Consider the following 17,537-nt stretch of genomic DNA (forward strand, 5'->3'; position numbering starts at 1 on the left):
CTGTTCTAGATCTTTAATTATAGATGTGATTCTACCAAAATATACTACCATGTAAAAGTTTTTTGTTTAACGTATTCTTGTCTTCTGTATGTGCTCACACGTGCACCCCTTCTAGTTAATTTAAACATATGAGGTCCATTTCTTTTTTACCACAGTAAGGTATGGTCTTATATTAAAGAATGGTTGAATGCAGATGCTCATTTACTGCCAATAATGAACAGATTGCAGTGCTTGTGCTTTTAGATTGTGTTGTGCTAATAGAATCTCATTAGTGAATGATAAGAGTTCACTTCTGTATTTGGCAGGTGATTTTTTAAATGTTACCCGCAGGATAAATTTTTCTATGTAGGTTGATATTACTTATAGATTTTTAAAGAAAGACACACAAGATTACAATAAGCTGGTATCAGTAAGAAGTTTCATATTTCTAGAATGGAGAGACACAATCACCAAGCAAATTGAACAATGTACGTGATTTATTAAGTTCTTGTATGAAAGTTAAAATACAGTCACACGCATAAATTAACCATATTAAATAAGTTAAAAATTCCCAAAGAATCTGACTGGAAGGATAGTCAAGTTGTGGTTATTGCTCATTCAAAAAACTGGAAAATTCTTTAAAAAACAATTCAGCACCTAAAGTAGCCAACACTTTAATTTTCAGTATAATTAACTGATATCCAAGTATGTTCTGACGTATAAAAATGATCCACACGTTATGCTGGTTTCAAACACATTTCTATGTGTTCTCAAAGAGTCCATCAGTGGTTTAGCAGTGTGAAGAAGGCCTAGATTGACTTTGGGAAGCCCTTAACTGATTAAGGCACTCAACACCAAAACCTCTCACAGCATTGATCTGCTGTGAAAGGGGCTGAAATAAAATTGTGCCCTGCTAGATGGAGATGGCTGCTGAAATCTGTATCTCCCACATGCCCCTGCTGGCTTTTATGTAGCTTGTAAGCCTTGTATGCAATACAGAGATTTTTACATGTTGTCTCCAATCTGGATCAAGATGAAAGGCCACACCCAGAAAAGCACACACTAGGCTCTATTACACTCAAGTGAATGTTCATTCTTTTCTCTGAACACTGGCAGTATAAAACATTCAGGGCAAAGATGAGAGTGCCACTGACAGCTACAAGTCCGGTTCAGATGTCAACAACAAACCATGGTTTGTTATGATGTGAAGCTGCTGCAGTGAGATTCTGGTACATGTGCTTCCCTGACCCCCACCCCCTTCACACACAAGGAGAAAAAGATCAAAGCTTGCTTATTAGATCCTAGTTTTACAGACTATTTCCTGTATTTGGGAACATTGCCATATGAAGATATATCTCCCCAAATACCGGAAATTGTAGCCTCTATAAGTTAACAGTAAACTGAAAACAAAAGCTTTATATTTCATTCCTTCATGAGTGTGTAAGCCCAAGCCTTGTCCGCTTGTGGATATATCAAGAAGACATGGTTTGTCATTATGTTCCATCTGAACCACAAAGATTGTATGTGTCTTTGAAGTGGTTCGCTGAGCTGCATGTACATTTTATTAAGTCTGTTTGAAGTTCAAGAGAGTTCTTAGTGAGTGTGTGAGTGAGTGTGTGGAGAACTGCAGATCATGATTTTTAAACACACATACCCTTGGAAACCTTTTTCCTGAAAGCTATAAGAGAAACTACCCAAAAATGAACATGCTAGAAAGGGCTCAGTCTTCATCCAATCTGTGGGTGTTCTATGGTTACACAACTACTTTTATTCTAAAACATGCTAAATACTAACAAAAAGGCAAAGTCAAAATTAGGACTTACATTTTTCATATGTATCTCTTACACTGTGATTCTGTGCATATTTACTCAGAAGTCCCAATGAGTTAAATGGGATTCACTCCCAGGCAAGTATATGTAGAACTGAGGCCTTTGGCCCAAATCCGAACCAATGTTCCAGCACTGACATAGCTGTGCCAGTGGGGCATGTGCTGCATCCTGCAGTTGGATGGCAGTCATGGAGGCCTCCTCAAGGTAAGGGAATTTATTTTATTTTCTCAGAGCTACATTGCCCTTACCTCAGTACTGGAAGGTTGGTTAGGACTGAGCCCTTCGTCTTTCTGATACTAGCTAAGAACCACACAAGGCTTTTGAGGAATAGGTTGATTTTATATTCTATGCACAAAAAAACTACATGCAAATACTATTACATCTAAAGTGAAATGTACAAGTCTATTCTTCTTGGTGTCCCATATACCCTTTGTCATCTAGTAGTATAAGAGGGTTTAAAAAAACTTGTGGAATAAGATGCTTTGACAAGACTTGAAAGCCTTTGATTTGTTTGGTCTTCAGTTGTCAAACTACTGTATATAGAAGTAATCCTCAAATCTACATATTTCTATTTCTCAAATCAAAATATCTGAACTAGTCTGTTATTCAGTCTTTTGGTGACAGAAATATTTAACCCTCTATAGGACTTACAGCTTCTTTAATGCAACTTAGGCACAAGAGATTGAACACTAGTTCAGAGTTGAAAATGGCATCAATTGCTAGCTCTCTTCTCTACAAGCTTTCCTATCACAAATAAAAGATCTTTAGTGAGGAAAGTAAAAATCTTTTGTGAGCATGGACACAATACAGGGGATCTGTTTCTTTCCATGGAAGTCAGGCCGGTTGGAATAAGAAGAAAATTCTGCAACCTTACGATTTACACGTGTTAGAATCTGCATAAGTTCAAGTTTCTTAGCATATTGCTTTAGCATCACACACAATGACTGTATAAACCAGGAGCCATCTGATGAGTTCCTCCAAGAGTAATAGCCTACAGAAAAAAGAAATCACATCAAATATAAACCAATATGTTCACTAACTTAATTCACTACAAATTACTCAGCATCCAGGAAGGCTAAAGAGGTTTGCTTAAAATAAGGATATCTGGTTCTAAAGGATCAAGGATTCATCACAATCTACATTTATTTGATCTGACCTAAAGTTTATTACCCTTACTCTCAAACATCCTCTGAGGAATGTGTTAAGAAATGGATTAAAAATAATGTTAGTAGCTAGTCACTACCTTACTAAACTCGAATAAGTAGCCAACCGGACCCACCAGTTTGGTTGTTCGATATATGCGTAGGTACATGTGCCTGGGTGGGCCAGTAATATTTTCCTATTTGAAGTAGCCTTGGGAGAAGCCTCACAGAATAACTCACACTTTGGGTAAAGTCTAACATATTCTGGGAAGAAACATCGACTTATTCCCTATATTTACTTAGCAAATTAAATTGAGATAACAAAGAATTTAGAAACTGCTTCAGAGGGAATGAAGACGTGTCTTTTTGTTAGCTGGGAGGTGCTTTATGTTTTATTTATGCACAAAAGACAGTGGTTATGAAAACATGTTTTTTTTTAACCTAAATGTTGTATCTTTCATCTTACCAGGAGCAGTAGAATATGCATATAGGAAATCTGCTTCAACAGGTATTTTCTGACACATGCTTTCATCTGGGCCACTATCTGTTTCAATTCCAGAATCAAGCTCTGTTCCTCTACAAGCCTATAAAGCAACACAAAATAGTAAATGCCAACAATAAAAATTGCAACAATCTCAAGCAGGAAATTGCATCCACTGGATACAAATGAACACATATCTGATAAACTGCAGCTGAGGCAGTTTGTAAAAGGTTTCTACACCATGGAGAAGGGAGCAAACTTATGAAGTTCTGAGCAGACAGGAGTTGTAAACTATGATTTTCCAGTTGTATACCTTGAAACTCAAACCATGGCACTGGTTCTTAACTATGGTTAGTACAAATTATGGTTTTATATTATGTCTGGACCCAACTGATACAAGATTGAATAATCTTGGAGGTAGCTTTTTAAAAAATTGACAAATCTTACCATCTGTCTGGTTTAGACAATTACCTGAATAAAGAAGAGTTTTGGTTTCCCTGCCAAAGTCCTGCATCTATCTCCTCTGAAGAGACTTGTTAGTATTTTCAGCTCCAGAGGAGCATCTGTACCATAGATCAATCCATCCTCTCCATGGCTTAACAAGACACAAGCAAACCCATTTCTCTTGCTGTGATCATCCTTGGCAACTGAAGAAAGAATAACACACAAAGTTTCAAATGGTAAAACATTCCAGAAGCTTATTTGGCAATACTTCTTGGATAGAAACCTTTTAATTAATAGCAAGCTTTTCATACAATACTACTTTTTGTTTTAAAAATTGATTTTTGACTTTAAACAAATAAAGACATAATTCGCCTCAGGAATTATAAAAATGAATTTTTCCAGTAGTTATTTTCAAAAGATAAGAGAGCTAAGGAATACTCTTACTGCTTCCTGTCATAAACAAGTTATCTCCAAAAGTGTTTTCAGTGATATGTTCCCTAAAGTTGAGCACTGCATGAGACAGCACAATAGGATACCTCTTTGGGACTAATGAGCAGGAAATGAATGCTGATTGGCCCAGAATGCACTGCTCCCATTGGCTTGCATGGCTGTCAATTGTGCTGGGACAAATAATTATCAGTGCTAAAAAAAGCTGCGTTATGGGAGGTATGACTGTACTCCTTCAGTTTAGCCTATGATCAGTTCAAAAAGCAAGACCCTCTGGTATCTAAACATTCAGGTGCTCTTCTTTCAGTACGGAGACTCCCCTTAAAAAAGTCACAAATGATGATTCCATATGATTTGACTCAGTTTGGCTACCTAAACTGTATCCTATAGTTTTGGAACTATCCATGCTTTTTGTGAAGAGTAGGAGCCATTACAAGAAAGTTGGGGGTGAATAGTTAAGAACGTCTTTCAAACTTTTCTGTCTAGTACCCTGCGTTTTTTTTAAAGCAGGCATATGGTCTGCAGTAATCAAGGTTAAATACTTATATTAAATATTCCAAGTAATCAGATACTTAAATAGAAAATTCTGAAAGATGTCAAAGTTCTAGTATTCTGATGGAACAATCCTATCAAAGAGTTGCACTGGCAGAGAATGAGTCCTGCTGGCTATAGCTGGCGCAAAAGTGCCAAAAATCACATTTCGACAGCGTTATAGTTGGGAGCACTGGCAGGAAGGCTAGAGCCTTCCCATGCATGCCAACACAGTGGAGGACACCAGTTGGACCAGATATGTTTTGTGCAGTGCAGAGGTAGTGGGGAGGGGGGTGGAGCAGGCAATAGGGAAATTGGCCTGGGAGAGTAGGATCAGCAGCACGGGTGCACACCATATCCTATCCCCTTTCCCAAGCCTGATCCGACGACATAGATCAACATGCATCTGTGCCAGCAGCATCACTGGTGCAGGTCCAAGTTGACCCACAGTGGTAGCTGGGACGGTGCCTGGGGCAATGGGACAAATGTCCCCTTACCATGAAAAGACCTCTCACCTGCTAAATTCACCTGCAGGATACAGTGTAATAAAAGAAAAGAAAATGAGTGCAACCTACTCATAAAAATGCAACTGAATCTCCATATGGCTTTTTTGATAGACAAAAGGCAGTGATAGCAGGTATAGCAGCTCTACTGTATTTATACAGCAAAGATCTTTTTTATTTGTAACAATTTGTAACAATTGTGTTTGAGAAGAAATAGCAAGACAAATGAGAAAATGCTTATGGAAAGCTAGTTGTGACATATGAAACAATTTGGAAAAAATGGCAAAACAGGACTGAAAGTAACTTCTTATATTCTGAGATAAATTTAGTTTCTAGAATGAGTTATTTTCTGAAGACAGGATCTCTTGCCCTTGTTCATAATTATGCTGGAATACTTTTATTTGCCATGCTGTGTTTAGAAATGATTGCCTAGATTAAAAACACAGACACTACATTAATTTTTTAACAAACTCATTCCAGGCTAACTAGCATAACCTGCATATTGAAGCAGATTATCAGCCCAATTCTATTTCCCACCATCAGGGGGATGCAGCTGTGCCAAAAACATGTGTTTGCATCCAGTGGTGGTGGGGTGATAGGACAACCTGCAGGAGGTTAGTGAAAACATTCTACACTTACCTCCTACAGTCTGCCTGATTTCCAATAGGTCTCCTCAAACACACGCCACCTATTTTGGTGGTGTCTATTCAAGGAGAGATAAGGGGTAGGGAGGCTGTGAAAAGAGGGGATAATATCCAGCGTGTGCCACTGCTGCCAGATCCACCCCCTCCTGTCTCCTCCCCGCCACAAATTCCTTCCTTCTCTTTGCTCACAGGGAGTCCTCCCACTTCCCCCTTCCTTACCCATGGCCTGTCCTGCTGCTACCTTACCAGCACCAGTGACTCTAGGGAGGCTGCTGCCATGTGGCTGGAGCCACTTGCCATTTCTGGCAGCCTGGTTACAGGCTGTACAATATCACAATTTGGACTCCATACGTTGGGCTGTACTTCAGGAATACGAGTTCCAGCAGCACAGCGCGATGATAGGATTGGGTTGTCAAGTGTACAAATTGCTTGCTGGACTGAATTCCTAATACATTGTGAAGGTGCTGTGTGCAGTAAAACCTCCCTATCCTGCTGCTGGGCTTGCAAATACAGTGATCCGTGATGGATCTGGTTCATTTATGTATTCAATAACAGATTAGCAGAATGGTGATCAAAACTGATTTAGTGCTGTGATTTCATAACCGACCAGTGATTATAAATGATTGCAGATTCTAAAATGCAGCAGTGAGTTTATGCTGCCTACTAAAAACTCAAAACCTAAGAGTTTAGCTCTTTAAATTTTATATTTCAGCACAACTAGTAAAGCTAGTCACTACTCACCATTTTGCAAAATTTCAATAATCTGTTTAGCTGTCAGGTCATTATAAGGCTTGACGACATAGCCCAGGATCCTGAAAGTGTCCACAATGCGTGCAGCATCTGCATCTGTACCAGATCGAAATGCCATTCCTTTGGATTAAAAAAAAAAATCAAGTTGCCTTGACTACAGTTCAAAAACAATATGGGATATAGGCTATAGGCAAAACCTACTCACAGTTATATTGATACAAATAGAAAACAGCAAAGTTGATGACAAAAAACTAGTTCCCATATAAATCATCTGAAGAAACGAAAACCGTTTGACACTAAAAACACAAACGTAAACAATTGATGCATTACATCTTTAATGAAAAATGAATGGGTTTTCCTGATTGGGCAATTATACTGGAATAGTTTACAAATCTCTGTTCAAGCCATTTCTGCCCAACGTTGCATATACGCAACAGGGATAAAATGTGTACACCTGTGGGATGGGCAGAAATGGTTAAGCAAATTCAAAGGATCAATTTTGTAAGTGCTGAATGTTTTATCTAATTGTACCTAATCAGTAACCAAAGATGTTTAAATAAATCTGAAAAGGAAACCCTACGCACAGTAGGATTTTGTGTAGGAGTACAAATCTGTACTGAGCTCACCAGAATGGCTGTTAGAGAGCCAGTGTGGCATAAGAATTTTGGATTAGGACCTGGAAGACCAAGGTTCATGAATTTACTCAGCCATGAAGCTTCTTGGGTGATCTGGGCCAGTCACTACCTCACAAGATTGTTGTGAGAGTAAAATGGGACAGGAACCATAGAGGCATCCCCCACTTATTTGACAGGTTAGGGAATAGTCGAAAACTGTAAGTCATCGAAAAGTGGAAACCAGTCTTTTCTTAGCCTGCAAATGCATTTTGGCCTCCAAAAAACATGCAGTACCAGCAACTAGAGCTGTGAGCATGAATGAGGATGTGATACAGTCTATACCAGGGCCAGGATTCCCCAGGTCGTTCAAGAGGTGGAGGGAGCCTCTTGGTCACTTAGGAAACCTTTTGCTTTTGTATTGGGTGTTAGCACATTATGAGTCACAATTAAAACGCTTCGAACCAGCACAAGGAGACTTAACAAACATTGGATTCTTTGAAGACATGACTCAGCAAGTGGCTATTTGAAAACAGGATGAAGTCTATCTTTGACAAAGAGATGGACCCAAATGCCATCCCTCTCCCCTTCTCTGGAAGAGATGGAGATGCCCAATCATCCCCTGCCCACCCCTTTCTGGCACTGGGAAGGTTTAAACTGTGTGGAAGCAAGCAGCAATAACCCTTCAGGTTTTCTTTCCACAGCAACCTCCTATCTGTATGTTCTGTGTTAAATGCACAGTTGTGCATATTTGTTTAAACATCAAATGTGGAAACATGATTAAATAGGTAGAAAGAGTGGACTGTTGAAAAGTGGGGAACGCCTATATACCACCCTGAGTTCCTTGGAAGAAAGGCACATAATTTTTTTAAAAATTTAATTTCAATACAATACTAAATGCTAATATCTTGAAATTGAAAAAAGCATTACATTTTTCTGACTCCAAATATGAAGCTAAGTGTTATGATGGTTATTTTAACCCATTTCTTCTCAGCCCACAGGTGTTCCCTGTTGCATATATGCAAAGTTGGGCAGAAATGGCTTAAACAACTGAAATCAGTTTATGAAGTAGTAGTAGTAGTAACTTTATTGTCATTGTGGTACAGCACAATGAATTTATGCACCTTTGAGATACAAGCAAAAATATATACCACAATTCCAACAATCACACTCTACACACTCACCCACACATTCTATACAATATGCATCATAATATAAAAACAGTATAACAGACCATAATGCCCAGGAGCATGGTAACAACTATATCGCCTCATGCAACGCAATTATGGCTGTGGGATAAAAACTGTTCAGGAATCGTGTGGTGCGTGCTCTAATGGTTGGCAACCTTCAGTCTCGAAAGACTATGGTATAAGCCTACAGCACCCAGTATTCCCAGGTGGTCTCCCATCTATGTACTAACCAGGCCTGGCTTTGCTTAGCTTCCGAGATCAGACGAGATCAGGCATGTGCAGTGCTCTAATAGTTCTGTATCATCTACCCAAAGGCAATAGTTCAAAGAACTTATGAGCCGGACAGAAGGGGTCTCTCAGAATACTATGTGACTTCTGCAGACAGCGAGATGTATAGATGTCCTCCAAAGCTGGTAGATGAAGGTTAATGATGTGCTGCGCAATCTTAATAATTCTCTGCAGAGCTTTTTTTTGTCTCCTGAAGAGCAATTTCCGTACCACACCAAGATAGCACAGGTTAGGACACTCTCAATGGTGCAATGATAGTAAGACATAAGCAGATGCTGTGACAAATTTAACCTTCCAAGCTTCCTCAGAAAATATAACCGCTTTTGTGCCTTTTTTATCAACATGCTAGTGTTAATGGAAAATGAGTTATATAATGGAATAGAATATGCGTTAAATGAAAATGAGTTATTTCACACCAACAAGACTGCTAATCAGTATGCTCCCTGCCCTGGGGCAAGTAGATGATTAGGATGGGTGTGTCTAGAAAGAGTCATCCACACTAAACATATCTTTCAGAGTTTAAGTGTCCTTTCTTCCTCAAGGGTGAACCTATTAGGAAAAACAACTTTGTATTAGGGCTGCAGTGGATACTTGATTGAGAAATTATAAAGGTGCCCTGTTAAACTGAACAGGAGATTTGGCAAAAAAGTTAATTATTTCTAGGACAAGTACAGAAAACCCCTCAAGTCATGTACCATAGTAGAAGAGACATCCTCCCTTTTTTTGTAGGGAATGATTCTTCTAAGATGGTGCTAGCTATGATTTGATGATTCAGCCAGACTGTGACATAGAGCCACTGGCAACTTGGTCTTAACACCCTTGCAGAGGTTTTTTTCAGATAACCTGACTCCTCAAAAACAACAGGTAAGATCTAGTGTTTGGACTACTGGGAGGTTACTAGCTGAAAAATCAAATGCTTCTTTAAATCATCATCAAAAATGCTTCTGTAAATGGTGTGCCTGTTATTTTCATTAAGACCTGCTGCTCACATTTGCAGAAACAGACATGCCTAACTCTGGGACAGGACCAGATTGCTGGTGTATATAGGGAGCATATTCAAGGAGGCAAACTTAAGGTAAGTTACATTTTCATGTTTTAACTTTTTTTAAAGGCTTGCTTTAATGAAAAACAGCATGAAAAAAGAAACATGGTCCATACCAGTAGATGGATGGAAGTTTTTATTGTTGACTAACACACATATTCCCATTTCTGGAAGGTCCATTCTGTAACTCTCATCTGCGTGTATCACGGAGTCCACAGACTTGCTAACAGGTATGCTCTTCCTGTGAGGAAATAGGACAATACCAAAACTAAACTTAAGATGCTCAAGAAAAAAAATGAAACAATTGCTTGGCTAACAAACCACTATCACCAAGAAAAAGCTCCACTTACCCTTCAGAAGCAAAGATACTTCTTGCATCTGTCAAAGTTTGGGATTGTGTCAGTATATGATTAGTATCTGCCATTGTGGTTTCTGTGTGTAAAAACGGACAAAAGAAAAAATTAGAAAGTTTATTTCATTCACAATTCAAAAATGAGAACTTCTCTATAAGGTTCATAGAGACAGAATTCTCTCTATGGGAGAACCTTGCTGTTTTGTCTCAAATACACTATACATGCTATTTATGAAATGTGCCTTTGGCGAACTCAAACTAAGAGCAATCCAGAATGCTTTTTGATTGTCAAGTAACACCAAGATCTTTGTCAAAGGTTGCTGAAGAAAGTTAAAAATGCTCTCTCAAGTATCAAATGAGTTAATAGGGAACAAGTCATCCTCAATTCCCCTCAGACAAAGAAGATACAATCCTAAAGCATTATTGCATATAGAGACCAGCATTTCTGAAACTTTCCTCTGAGGAACCCAGGGGCTCCACGAGACCCTATCAGGGGTTCTGTGAACACAGTGCCAAAATCCCTGCCAGCAGCTCTTACATTTGATCCGGAGGTGCTCTGGAGGCCTCAGAAGGCTTTCAAGGTGCCTGCTGATGCCCCATGAGGCTTTGTACGACTTGTAATTCTCCTCACGGGGTGGGGGGCATGTTGCAGTCCTGTGCCCCAGGACAGCATAGGAGCCAGGTCCACAACTGCTTCAGACTGGTATTTAGATCAAGTTAGCTTAGTTTTGCTTTACGTTTAGCAAGCACAATAGGGGCATCACTGCAGGCAGAGAGGTAGGATTAAGGGAATTGGCAGACACCCAGAAGCACAATTCTCTAAGATGTGCCTCTAAGATAGAAAAGGGAATGGAAGCCCTTAAGAGCCTATTACTGCACTCAGGGACACAGGTCTCAGATAGTTGTGAAACAGTTCGGGATCCCTTCTCATGTGTACTTTAGCACCTAGATCAGGGTATATTAATTGCAGATATGGAGCTAGTGTGGCTCTGCCCTAAAGATTCTGGATGCAGATGCTAGTTTAGACACCCACCAACAAAGGCCAGGGAGTTTCCCACATTGGCTCTGGGTTGATTAACCAGCATAGCTATTTGTTACAGATCGTTTGAGATTTACGAATTTATTCTCCAACATTTTAGTTTCACTTTTTCATTAGTGTCCAGGAGCAAAAGGCTTCCATGCTTAAAAAACTGGAATTGCAGTTCACCTGGAAAGATGATGATCTTTGAAAAGAGAACTAACAAATATATAAAGGACAAAGAACCACAAAAATATCCACCCATAAGGAGACATCTATTTGGACTTCATGCAGTCATACACATGCTCTGTCAGCAATTGTTTGTTTCTGTTCCACGGCACCTATGCTAACTTGATACTAACGCATAGAGGCATCAAAGCTCGAAGGAGGATAATGCTGTCACTAGCCAACTTCACCATAGTATTAAAAGCATTACCTCATCTTGGTTAGCTAATGCACTGATGTAATGTTCTGTCAAACAGAATATGTATCTCTCTAGAGAGGATGATCTCATTCTACAAGAGATGTAAAAAATGCCTTATAAAATGCAGTAAAAGATGCTACTACTCTACCTTTTGATACCACCCAGGTAAGAAATGCCAAAATTTTAAATTGCATAAAGATAAGAAATTAAGAAATGTTAAAATTGAAACAGCTGACATGATTCACAAGAATAGTGATCTTTTTATCCACAGCTTGTTGGGATCATTACAATCACAATGTAATTATTGATAAAATCTAAGGATGGCCTGAAAACCTACAACATGACACTCTCTAGGTGGTTCCATCTACAGCTGTTTGCCTGGAACCTGACAGAAAATACAAAACAAAGAGAGTTGTAAAGAGAGTTGTCAAGAAGTCTATACGAGGGAGAGTCTAGGCAAGAGAGAATAATTAGAAGTCACAGAATCACTTATCTCCTCCCAATGAACTATTCTTTAAACATAGATAGTTCCACAGGAAGCTCATGTACTGCTGATATTTAATTAATATCAGTAGTTCAACAATATATTCCTTCAATAATTCAATATGAGTAATTCAACTGAAAATACTTTTTGAATGAACCACACCCTGCATTCAAGATGGCTTTTAAGTGGGCACTTACAGCCCAATCCTGAGCTGCCCGGGGCGCCCAAGCTCGGTGGCACCAAGAAGGGCTGCCGCTGGATCCTGCGCCTCCCGAAAAGGGGACTTTTGTCCCCTTCCCCTGAGTAAGGTAAGCAGCCCTGCAATGTGGCTACTCACTTTGCACCTGTGTAGGGTGTGCAGCCCTACACAAGCGCCTTGGATCCTGCAGAGCGGAGCTCCGTGGACCCGCCTCCCTCCCTCCCTCCCCTCAGCACGCCTCCAGCCTGCCCCCCCCCCCGCATGCATGCATCCACCCACCCTCTGTCCGCTGCCCGCCTGCCTCCCCCCTCCCCGGAATGCCTCCTCCCTGCCCCCGTCCCCACTTGCTGTGCCGCTGCTCGGCAGTCCGGGAGACTGCTGAGCCACAGAAGCTGGGCGACTGCCCCACGCTAGCCTAGCACCGGGCAGTGCTGGGTTAGCATCGGTAGGAGCCTGGCGGTAAGGCTGGCAAACGTGCCAGTGCTGTGCTGCCGAGCACAGGATTGGGCTCTTACTCAGCATTATTTATTATGCATTATCTTAATTTATGATGTCAACTACGGTATATTTAAATTTGCTATAGGAATATGGTTCAGAAACTCAGGGTCCTATCCAACTTTCCCATGCCAATGCAGCCTTAATTCAATCCAGCTTCTGTGAAACTTGGTGTTGTGGAAGTGCCTAACAGCTGGGTTGGCTACAAGGCACCACACAGAAGCAAGCATGTTCTTTAAATAGTTGTCATTCTTTTATCTGTAGCCAACAAATAAGGGCCAAACAAGACAAGAAGTATGACGTACGTGAGTAGTCATATGGGGAGAAATGTAGTTGGAAAGCTTCCCCAGGCCTCAGAATGCCTTAGAAGGGCAAAAAAGTCACTTCCGGTTTCACTTGGGAAACAGAAAATCATATTTTTTTGTGCTTTGGCAAAAAAGTCACTTCCGGTTTCACTTGGGAAACAGAAAATCATATTTTTTTGTGCTTTGGCCATGCTGAAGCCTGCAGAGGCTGCGGGTGGGTGCACAGTTCTGGTTGTCTCTGGAGGCCTCACAGGGCCAAAACCACAGATTTTTCATCATCTGTGGTTTTCAGTATCCATGGCGGGTCCAAGAACGGATCCCCCTCAAACACCGAGGCCCCACCTGTACTTTACTATATGAAGTCAATACTTTTATTTTTACTTAAACTGGGATGTCAGACTTAAGGCCCAGGGGCCGGATGCAGCCTCAGTAAGCTTTTATCCGGCCCTCAAGCTCTCAGCTGCTGAGCAGTGCTGAGGTGTTACTGCTGAAAGGGCAGCCCACCCTATCTTTGTGCTTTTTTTGTTTTTAAAGGCATTTAAACTTGGATCCTGGTATCTGCAGGGAATTCCAGAATGGAACCAGAGTGGAACAATTTTTTTCATACATATTTCTCTATAAATACATACAGGCCTTTTTCTGTCCTTTCTATCAACTTTCCTTTTTGCCTTTTCATAGACCCAGCTTCTCTTAAGTACAGTGAACTCTTTAAGTTCGTGGAGGGGGGTCCTTTAGTGAAAAAGGTGAAGGGTGTTGAGGGAAGCAAAATATTTCTGACAACCAAAAATCTCACATTATGGCAAAAATCACAGGTGTACACATAAAAGGACAAAGATTAAATGTTTACAGAAGTTTATAAAACTTTATAAAAAGTTTATAAAACTCCTATAACAACTCAGCATATCCTGAAGAAATACTTAGCATTTGCGTAATGCTTTCCGAGAGTGCAAAGTGTTTCATATATATGATCTTGATGTAACCCTTGTAACAACCGTGCAAAGTATTATTTTTCCCATAATGCAGCTGTGACTGAGAAGGAGTGGCTTGCCCAAGTTCACCTAGTGAGTTCATGGCAGGGGTGAAATTTGAACCAGAGAAGTCCTTATTTGCAGCTCAGGCTGTAATCTTATGTACACTTCTCTGGGAACAGGTCCAATTGAACTCAAGGAAATTTACTTCTGTATAGACATGATATAGCCACACTAGATACAAACCTGTCAGCTGAAGACCTCCACAGCCCCGTGCGGGGAAAAGCTCTGCGATGGCGCCCCCCCCAGGGGCTATCACTGTCTCCTGTGCAGAAATCTGCCCCACCCATCACTCACCAGAGGCTCACAGAGTCTCACACGACCTCCTCCCACACCAGGGAAACCTCTGTGAGGTTCCCCAGTGCTATAAACTGCTTCAGGCAAACCGGAAGCAGTTTCCGCCCCCATCAGGAGCCTCAGAGAGGCTTCCGAGGGGTCCTAGCGGCTGGTGCCTGGGGCATTTGCCTCAGGGAGGTCTATCGCAGGCATGCAACTGAAACCTGTATAAAATGCTTCTGTTTTCAAAGGTCTATGAAGCTAAGCAGTCAAAGATCTATGAAGCTAAGCTTGGCCTAGTTCCTGTGAAGAAGACTGACTTAAGACTTCATGAAAGCTAAGATACTCTCAATTCTTCAAGGAAGGGCGGTATCAAAATAAACAAAGTCCATCCAGGTTCAGCATCAGAGCACAACATGTTAGAGAAGCCCAAGGATTAAATCCGATAATCTTCCTAAATAGAAAAATAGAATACGCACAGAAACTGGTTTTATAAACTGATGTACCAAGTAGAGTCATTAGACTATTAGTCACCCAAAGGGCATACAATATGATAATTACTTTGAACTGTGGCTCAGTTAATTACAGGTTGCCCTTGGGCATTATTGTCATGATGGAAAAAGGCAGGGTATAAATGTCTGAAATACATTAAATAACAGCCACCCAACACAACTCAACTACCATGCTGTTTTAGAACTGTCAAAGATGATCAGATTCTAGTTTCCTATTCCTGTTTTGCCTGACCAAAATTACTGAATGCAGAGAACTGAAGACCAAAGGATGTTTGTGGTGTGGTAAAAACAAAACACTCATTGCTTCATTCTGTCTTCTCATATCCTGTCACAGAGAGACCATCAGTGTTTCAGCAGAAAAGGCCCATCATCCCCAAAATAAAGCATACCAAGGCTCCAGTCCTGAGCACACCAACTAGGGAATATAGCCCCTTTGAAACTCTGGGGTGGGGGGTACACAGGATTGTGCTGTAAAATGTGGAAGGGGGCAGCTATTCAACTCAAACACCAAGCTGTTATTGGTGAGAGCGCTTTATGTGTTTTGAGTGGAGAAGGAAGGGGACATGTCTAGATCTGTCCTCCCTCAGGGTTCCTGAGTTGGGGAAAACCAGCAGCAATTCTGCTTTTGTTTCCAGCTCACTCAAGGGTGACCAGATGTCTATAACAGGGTAAGAGATACTTTTTTCAACGGGTGCTACTCTTTTATTTAGCAGGGGGAGAGTAACTGGTCCTCCTCACTGCAGCAGTGTCTTTTCTAGTGGCTATCCGCTGGAGTTCTTTCGCATCTTTTTAGATTGTGAGCCCTTTTGGGACAGGGAGCCATTCATTATTTGATTTTCTCTGTAAACTGCTTTGTGAACTGTTTTGTTGAAAAGCAGCATATAAATACTGTTAATAACAACCACCACCACCACAAAAGAGGACAAGAAAACCCAAAATGTAGGACATGACAAAATGAAAGCTAAAAACACTTGCATATTGATTTCATATGGTTAGTTTAAACACTATATTACTTATTAAATTTAAAACTATATTAATAATAATAATAAACTTTATTTATATCCCACCCTTCTCCCTAAAGGGACCTATAGACCCTAAAAGGGACTATATTACATATAACAAATTCATTACAAGGCTATGCGCTGCTTGCTTACAGGGAAAAGGAGGACAAGTCTTTTTCCAGGGCAGGAGGCTAGAAGACATCTGGCAGAGGACTCCTAGGTAAGCTCATATAGGGCTGCAGCCTCGGAGTTCAATCCTATGCATGTCTACTCAGAAGTACATCCCATTAGAGTCAATGGGGCTTACTCCCAGGTAAGTAAGGATAGGATGGCAGTCTTACTGCCCAATCCTATGCATGCCTACTCAGAAACACATCCATTATAGTCAATGGGGCTTACTTCTAGGAAAGTGTGGACACTTGGTCACTCTGCCCCACTCATCATCACTCCTGTGGCTGCCTCAGGATTAGTCAGTCCTCTCATCCTGGGGTTGGTTTGGGTGGCCAAGACTGGGATGTGCTGTGGGGTGGAAAGATACCAGGAGAACAATAACAGCCATGGCGGCGTTCAGCAGGCTGAGTAGTGGGAGGGGAGGGGAGGAAAAAAGGACTCTGAGAAGGGAAGGCAGCGGGAGAATCGCTTCTTCTGGATCTCCCAGGCGAAGCAACAGCTTGGATGGGCCACAATCCTACCCACACTTACCTGGGAGTAAGCCCTATTGACTACAATGGAACTTACTTCTGAGTAGACATGCCTAGGATTGGGCTGTAAGGCTGTCATTCTATGCACACTTTCCTGGGAGCAAGCCCTGTTGTCTATAATGGGACTTACTTCCAAGTAGACATGCACAGGATTGGACACTGATGGGGCAACGCTATCCACACTTACCTGGGCGTAAGCCTCATTGACTATAATGGAATTTACTTCTGAGTAGGCATACATAGGACTGGGCTCTCAGGCTGCCATCCTCTCTACACTTACCCATGGGGACTAAGCCCCATTGACTCTAATGAGGCTTACTTCTGAGTAGACATGCCTAGGCGTGGGTTCCCAGTGAGAACTTCTTACCTCAGCCGTCTGCTCTCCTTTCCCCCACACGCCGCCTTGGAGCAGGAGGGTGGCTGCTGCTGGGGAGGGGGGCCGAGACCGACTCCTTGCCCCCCAAGCGGAGGCGGCGCTGGGCGGCCTCCCTGAGGAAAGAGAGGGGCGGCTGGGGCTGGGGAGGTCCCTCTGACCGCCTGCTCCTTCCTGCTCCGACCCAAGTGCTTGGGGGACGCCGACGCCTCCGCGCCTGCGCCTCAGCTCCGCCCTGGGGGAGGCGAGAGGGGGCTGGCGGTTGCAGCAGCCACGCAGGGCCCCGGCAACAAGCGGCTCCATCCAATGGAAGGGCTCTCTCCCTCCTTCCGCAAAGGGGGTGCCTCGCCCAGCCGCGCCGTGCAGTGTAGGGGAAGGAGGGAGGGCAGCCCAGCCCCGGCCAGCCTTCCTTCCTTCCTTCCTTACGCATTGTGTTGCCAGTGGCGTAGCCAGAGGGGGGTGAGAGCGCTGAGGCTGGCGGGGAGCCT

At 41.9% G+C, this 17,537-nt stretch overlaps 1 protein-coding gene across 1 annotated transcript; it reads right to left on the reverse strand.

Moving 5' to 3' along the window:
• Positions 1–458: 458 nt before the first annotated feature.
• On the reverse strand, positions 459–17,384 carry CASP3 (caspase 3). The gene is made up of 7 exons (XM_066631888.1): positions 17,044–17,384; positions 10,232–10,313; positions 9,998–10,122; positions 6,742–6,870; positions 3,903–4,078; positions 3,417–3,534; positions 459–2,799 (listed from the first exon to the last, which is right to left on the reverse strand). The coding sequence occupies exons 2-7, from the start codon at positions 10,303–10,305 to the stop codon at positions 2,573–2,575; spliced, it is 849 nt and encodes a 282-aa protein (XP_066487985.1). The 5' UTR covers positions 10,306–10,313; positions 17,044–17,384; the 3' UTR covers positions 459–2,572.
• Between the last annotated feature and the right edge of the window lie 153 nt (positions 17,385–17,537).

This window comes from Tiliqua scincoides, chromosome 6 (assembly GCF_035046505.1).
Source record: "Tiliqua scincoides isolate rTilSci1 chromosome 6, rTilSci1.hap2, whole genome shotgun sequence".
Lineage (NCBI taxonomy): Eukaryota > Metazoa > Chordata > Lepidosauria > Squamata > Scincidae > Tiliqua > Tiliqua scincoides.

Bases quoted from the DNA above. Each gene is read 5' to 3' on its own strand.
- CASP3 (XM_066631888.1), bottom strand. From the start codon at position 10,305: ATGGCAGATACTAATCATATACTGACACAATCCCAAACTTTGACAGAT. The intron at 6,871-9,997 runs GTATGGACCATG...TTTAATCCAAAG, and splicing joins AAACTTCCATCCATCTACTG to GAATGGCATTTCGATCTGGT. The intron at 3,535-3,902 runs GTAATTGTCTAA...GTTGCTTTATAG, and splicing joins CAAAACTCTTCTTTATTCAG to GCTTGTAGAGGAACAGAGCT.